The 7421-nt window shown below is 40.2% G+C and overlaps 1 protein-coding gene across 1 annotated transcript; it reads right to left on the bottom strand.

Annotated features, from left to right (window-relative positions):
- Positions 1-614: 614 nt before the first annotated feature.
- On the bottom strand, positions 615-7421 carry LOC120025196 (tryptophan 5-hydroxylase 1-like). The gene is made up of 11 exons (XM_038969659.1): positions 7320-7421; positions 5591-5746; positions 4760-4952; positions 4305-4405; positions 3654-3721; positions 3204-3400; positions 2880-3015; positions 1373-1499; positions 1163-1258; positions 924-1057; positions 615-789 (listed from the first exon to the last, which is right to left on the bottom strand). Exons 1-11 carry the CDS (start codon positions 7419-7421, stop codon positions 615-617), a joined length of 1485 nt encoding a protein of 494 aa, XP_038825587.1.

Below are 7421 nucleotides of genomic sequence, written 5' to 3'. Positions count from 1 at the left end.
CACTAGCACATTCACACATTTATTGAAACGGTGTATGCCAATAGAGTACAATACAATATCTATAAGACTCCTGTTGCATTAACATAGAACTTTCAATAGATAAGAAATACAGTATATAAAAAACAAGAGAATATTAGTAATTATAAGCAAGAGCCAAGGAAAGGTCAGTTTCGGTCACATTCTAATCATCCTTAGTCAATATCATTATTCAAATGACAAACTCAAAAATGTATTGAATTTCAAAGTAAACTACTGGTTAATAATTTAATGAAGAGAATATAAAGTTTGAATTTTAAGAGTTATCATTTATTTTGTAGGTAAAAGGCTGTTTGGGGATGTCAGTGAGTAGGATTAAAGCAGTGAGCTGCTTGGTAAGGATCAGGTGGTAGACAACTACAGACAGCAGTACAGGGCTGTGTCAGGTATATATGGTTGTAACATTTCCAAAAATTCCCATGTTTTCCAAAAATCCTGTTTGGAGGATATCAGATATCTTGCTTATTTCCTCCTGATTCTGTGAATCCTCCAACCGGGATTTCTGGACTACCTGTAAATGTTGGGAAAGTTACCAGAATTTTGCAACCCTTGTCAAGTATGAGGGCCAGGCAGGCAGGTCAGACAGCGTAGTGTTTGTTAAGGCGCTGTAGGGCGTCGCCCACGATGTCCAGTTCATGTCTCAGATCCTCCACCATGCTGTTGATACTGGATGTGTCCTTCAGCACGTCCACACTGTGGGTGTAGGGGTTGTACCTCACTGTAAACGGACGCTTGATGGTCTTGGCAAACTCTCTGTGTGCATAAGAACAGATGATGACAAAACATAACACAGCCCAGGTTTGGAAAGGTGAAAGAATAGTTTATTAGCCCATTAACAGTTTATTTTCCCACAGAACAGCCAAGAAACAACGTCATGAACAACCTACCTCATCTTGACTTTGGCCTCTTCAAAACTCTCTGACACAAAGTAGACATCTTGGAATGTAGTGATAATGCACTCCTGCTTGCAGGTGACTTTGGGGTCAAAGGGCATGATCTTTGCATTGCCAGAGAGTGCATGCTGTATGAGGGGGGAAAGTATCTTAGGATTCTTCCTTTGCATCAGATGGTGTTTTTACGCTTTAAATGGTGTTTGAATATGAATATGAATATTAAATGCTTTTACCTTCAGCTCACTGATAGAGGAGAGAAGTCCTGCGCCGTAGGCTCTCATCTTTCCCTCCTGTTTACACAGGCCAAACTCTACTGTGAAAAAGTAACACTGTAAAACAAAAACACAAAAAGCCAACAATGTTTAAATATATCAGTTAGACAAAAAAAATAGTTAAATTCAAACACAGTGTTTGGATATTGGTATCATGGAAACAGCACTTACGGTGGCCAGCGTCTGGACAGACTCATCTGAGGCCCCCAGAGAAGCCAGACCTATCTCCTGGGAGAACTGGGCAAAACTAGGCTCCGCCAGCAGAGGGACATGACCCAAAAGCTCATGACATGTGTCTCTGTAATTCACACATAAACACACACATACATACAGTATGTGGATTATTAAACTTGCTGGCAGACATGTGCAACTTTGTGACAGTGTAACCAAGTGTTCTTCCATTTGATTTTTGAAACAATCAATGAATCGTGGACTTCAGGAAACAGCAGAGGGAGCACCCCCCTATCCACATCGACGGGACAGTAGTGGAGAAGGTGGCAAGTTTTAAGTTCCTCGGCATACACATCACTGACAAACTGAAATGGTCTACTCACGCAGACAGTGTGGTGAAGAAGGCAAAACAGTGCCTCTTCAACCTCAGGAGGCTGAAGAAATTTGTCTTGTCACCTAAAAACCTCACAAACTTTTACAGATGCACAATTGAGAGCATCCTGTCGGGCTGTACCACCACCTGGCACGGCAACTGCACCGCCCACAACTGCAGGGCTCTCCAGAGGGTAGTGCGGTCTGAACAAACATCACCGGGGGCAAACTACCTGCCTGCCCTCCAGGACACCTACAGCACCCAATGTCACAGGAAGGCCAAAAAGATCATCAAGGACAACAACCACCCGAGCCACTGCCTGTTCACCCCTCTACCATCCAGAAGGCGAGATCAGTACAGGGGCATCAATGTTGGGACCGAGAGACTAAAAAAACAGCTTCTATCTCAAGGCCATCACACTGTTAAACAGCCATCACTAGCACAGAGAGGCTGCTGCCTACATACAGACTTGAAATCAGTGGCCGCTCTAATAAATGGAACACTAGTCACTTTAATAATATCACTTTAATAATTTTTACATATCTTGCATTACTCATCTCATATGTATATGCTGTATTCTATACTATCTATTCCATCTTAGCCTATGCCGCTCTGTCATTGCTCATCCATATATTTATATTTATATATTCTTGTTCCATTCCATTCCGTATTCCATTCCATTAGGTATTTGATGTGGAATTGTTAGATATTACTTGTTAGATATTGCTGGACTGTCAGAACTAGCAGCACAAGCATTTCACTACACTCACAATAACATCTGCTAACCATGTGTATGTGACCAATAAAATGGGATTTGATTTGAATGTATTATTATGTAGCTTATTATGTAGCAAAATGTCCTTTTGAGTTGCAATCAGCCGGAAGAGTTAAGTTTGCTTAGGGATGTGACAGACCGGGCTTGTTCAATCAAATACAGGCTCTTTATATGGAATGATACTCTATGTTCCTTTATGATGATTTTTGGTATGGTTATATACTGCTATGTTTATGTGACTATGAACATCACACTAATATACTCAACATCAGATGGATGTGTTCAACAATGAAAGTAAATTAACATTTGCCAAGACCAACTTCTCCTTATTAATGTAACATGTGTCAAGGGGTACTTACGGCTCAGGTGTGTAGAGAGGATCAGAGCTGTGGCGAACATACTGAGTGCAGTGGAAAACCCGGAAAGCCAAACCTGCCAGAAAGTCTCGTGGGGAGAGGTAACCTGCCACGGGCCGAATGATAAAGCCTGTGCGTTCTGATGAAACACACACATATATTTTTACTCATGTAAAAGGTCACGACACATTCAGCAACATCTAATTTGATACCCCTAAATCCACACTTTTCATTTTACAATAGCCTTCATTATGCTGATAAACCTGAGCATCAGACTGAATGAGACTGTGTGGTGTCATGTACAGCGGCAGACTCTGCCTGTCTCACCTCTGAGGAAGTGTGACACATCTTCCAGCTGGGGGATGTTGTCCTCCCTGCAGTCACAGTGCTTGGAAAGCAGTGGCAGGTTCTTCAGGTACTCCCGGCAAGCATGGGTTGGATACAGCTTATTGAGCTCCCGATAGACCACACCCCAGGTCTTCACCTCCTCCTCTGTGAACTCGATATGCGGAATTGGTTCCCCACTAAAAGAGAGGGAGAAAGAGAGAGAAAGAAAGATAATGAAAGAGAGTAGCGCTACAATGATGCTGTAGGCCATCATTGTAAATAAGAATTTGTTCTTAACTGATTTGCCTAGTTAAATAAAGGTTACCTTTTTCTTAAATATAGTGGAAATGTCTAACTATACCTGTGTGCATTAGGACATTGAAGTATTAAATACACATAGTGTCATAGCTTTCCAAATCAGATCTCACATAGCATGATAATATGACCTACTGTTTGTAGCTCATGGCAAGATCAGCAAAGTGTTTCCTTCTTTTGCGATAGACGTTGTCCTTGAAGCCCTGCAGACAGAAAAGATAAGTAATTGATGTGTGACAGCAACTCATGCACATGTGACAGCAACTCATGCCCTGACTTACTGAGTGGCTATTCCGTAAGTGTTCCGCTTATCACAATATAAGTATTAGTCTAATCCTCTATCTGCCACTCTAATACAATCAGTGTAGTTCTAACTGGCTTTGATAGTTGTACCATTATCACAAGTTTGCCTCCTGTTTCAGTAGGTCAGTGAGAGTCTTAGACATAGAGATCCTATATTATGAATTATAGGATATCTCGTGGCCTACGGTGGTCTAAGCCGCTGACCCTGGCACACATGTATACCAGAGTCAGCATGGATTCAAATCAGGCCCACTGCCCTTTGACTCCCCCTATCTTCCCTATGTTCCCTGTCTTCTCTGTCTTCCCTGTCTTTCCAACAGTGTTCTTTCTCTTCAATAAAAGCTCAACAATTACAAAAGGAGCGTGACTGCCACACTCATTAAAAAATATATTTTAAAAATAATTATAGGATATCTATGGTCAGACAGGCTTGCAACTAGAATGGAACATAATTAACCAGAGCATATTAGACGCTATGCCTACTGGGTGATCAGCATCCAGGTCTAAGCCATACATCAAGACACGGTTAGCACACATGTCCAGGTCCGAGATTGTCTTTGGGAACCAGGGAATATCTTCAGTGTCTGAAACAAAAAAACATGGGATGATCTGGGATGGTCTCTACACTAGATTTTAGTAATGTCCAGGGCTATCCAGGATCCTTGGGACATCCTTATCCCACTGAAGTTTATATCTAAAATGGTTGAGGTAAGGGATATGGTTATGGTTCGGGTAAGGGTAGGGGTTAAGGTTAGGGTTTGGGGTAGGGACGTCCCAAGGATTCCGGATAGCACTGACCCTTTAGTAACCTCGTACAACAATCCGAAAGTCTCTCTTTCGCTACACGAAGCGGTAATTAGTCTGGTAATAGGTAATAGGCCTACCCGGCTAGACTTTAGGGACTCTGAAATAATTTCAAAAGCAGCAGCTAGGCCTACCTTCTTCAGGCAGGCTGGAATTGTCAGGTTGGTCATGGTCCATATCAACTACGTTGGCAGCGTGCTTATGTAGCAGCTCAGTGAGCTCCTTGAGTTGCTCGTGGCTGCTGTCACAGTCAACAAAGATCTCAAACTCTGAGCCACGCCGCCTCGATTTTCGGGACTCGATGTGAACAAGGTTGACGTGGTTCTCCTGGTGATGATTATAATAACAAGACATTTAAAGTTATGTAATTTATGTTGATGTACATGATAATGTCTCTACCAGTGTTGGGGAAGTTACTCTGAAAAAATTGTTTACAAAGCTACAAATTACTTCACACTGGAGGAAGTTAAGCTACACTAAAACTACCCTTAAGGAAAATATAGTTTAATTAACTAAAGTTACTACATCCAAACTACTTCTTGATAAATGATCATATCAACATTTGAAATGTCATAGACTACAAGTTGCATGAACAGATCACTTTGGAGTCAGATGTTATCAGAATGTGTAATTTGGCCTATTAAACACAAAAACTATGTTTCAAGTGAGAATTAGGCAAGTCCAATGCTGAAAAATTAAGGAAATGATTTCCTACTTCACCCATATTTTATTTTTTGCAACAAAAAAAGTAGTCTGTAGTTCCAGTACTTAGCTACACCGCTACATGCACCAAAAAGTACTGAAAACACTACCAAGATTTGAATTGCGGTCAACTACCACCAAACTACTGCAAAATGCAGTTAAATTACTAGTGGAACTATATGTAGTTCCCTACTTCCCAACACTGGTATCTACCATCACCAGGTTTGGTATGTGATAGCTTACTTTAAAATATTCAACCTTACTTGAAAAAGTTTTAGTGCCTTAACTAGCCCGCCAACTTCATTCTTGAGGGAGAAGGCGATGGCTGTGCGACCCTTTTCTAAAGACCGACCATTCTCCCAAGATGAACTCTTGTTGTCCTTGTTCTCGTCGATCTTGCTGAATGTACATTTTTTCATCTGTTGGGAATAGAGAGGGAAAATATTTATGAAAATCAAACCTCGGAGCTGGCTAGGCCTTTTAGTGGAAAGTAAGGATTTAGCAGTGTTTTGGGCTATGATACATCATTTATCAAGGCTGAACAGGAAGTTAATTGTTTTGGAAAAGCACATCACCTCCGATGACAATTTGTTTGAAAGGACAAGCTGCGTTTTAGATGGACTGATAGTCATACGGATTTGTTCAATATCCTGTGCGTAATAGCCGTATTTGAACAAGAGTTTGCTAGTCTCACAAAGAAAGGGCAACTAAATAAAACAATGTATTTACACAACCAAAGCCCCCAAAGTGTAAATTAAGAGTAAACAATCATAGTATTCACTGCAGCTGAACGCAAACTGAATACTCCGCCTAATCAGGCTACTTCGAGATTTCAGCACTGGACAGCGACAACACTTGGCTGCGCGCAGACGCAACTTTAAAACTGTGACGGCAAATAAAGTATAGGGACAAACTAATAAGATCATCAATTAGACTAATATTGTTAGGTCTAAATATTTGCCACACACTTAATTAGCCTATAGGTTGGAAGCATTAAACTGTCGAATTTCTTTCTGGTAGGCAAAATGTATTTTGGCAATGCTGAGTTGTGTCTGTCTCATTGTAAAGAGATCTGCTGCAGTAATCGCATTTGGTGACGAATGATAGCGCTCTCCAATCCAAATCCAACTCGGGATTATAGATGGCTACTTTCAGCGCAGCAATATAAAATTCATCAAGGTAACATATCCTGGACGTATTCTTTTATCATCTTTAGGTGTTCAAATTGTTGATTTTGTCGGTTTGATTTCAGTTGATGCCAAATGTCTTTTGGGACCAGTCTATGTCGATCATCAGAATATTTGAAGCATTTTTGGAATAGGCTAATTAATCTAAATTAAATGTACATTTACTGACAGGAAATACAATTAAAATCAACATGTTGTACACAAACTTGCAAAGGTTTATCAATTACGTGCGTGGTTTTAGTGTATATGTCAATGATATGCCTAAATCAAGATGCAGTGGCTCGTTGTGAACGCAGACAAATAACTTTATTTGACCTAGTCTGATGTCTGCGAAGATCTGAGGCGTAAGCATTCTGAAAAGTTATGACTGCGAGCTCCTTTATTTCACTTTATTCTAATTTATATTACAATGACCTCCTTATTGTATTACGTAGGCTACGCATCTCATTTGTCTCCAGATTTAGGTGGCTTATGGCACACCTAAGAGAGCTAGCTAAACCTAACCAGAGGGGAGGGGAAAACTCTGATGGGAACAGAAAATAAATTAACTAATGAAGTTTAGGGTAAGATTACAGATTGGCGCAACAAAAGTAAATCCTTTATGTGTGATAATTGAGATAATTGAAGTCAAAAGTAAAATGCTTCATGTTTGATTATTCAATCATTTGCCAAAAGCTTATTAATGACACCTAAATACAAGTCACAATTCAACGTAAAGTAACTGTTCATTTGTATTGTTCCATGAAAAAAAAAAATAGTTTAGTTTAGCCAGTTATTATTTACTTACAATATAAATATAACTCACCTCATTATTCAGTTGCTTTTCCTCGTAACAAGTATGCAATGAAGAACTCATAGAGTCGAAAGACCTTCCTCTGCGCGGCCCGTCAATCTTGTTTGAATACAT

Source organism: Salvelinus namaycush, chromosome 30 (genome assembly GCF_016432855.1).
Source record: "Salvelinus namaycush isolate Seneca chromosome 30, SaNama_1.0, whole genome shotgun sequence".
In the NCBI taxonomy this organism is placed as follows: Eukaryota; Metazoa; Chordata; class Actinopteri; order Salmoniformes; family Salmonidae; genus Salvelinus; species Salvelinus namaycush.
The sequence above is the reverse complement of the archived record's forward strand: the minus strand, read 5'-3'. Positions and strand labels throughout refer to the sequence as shown.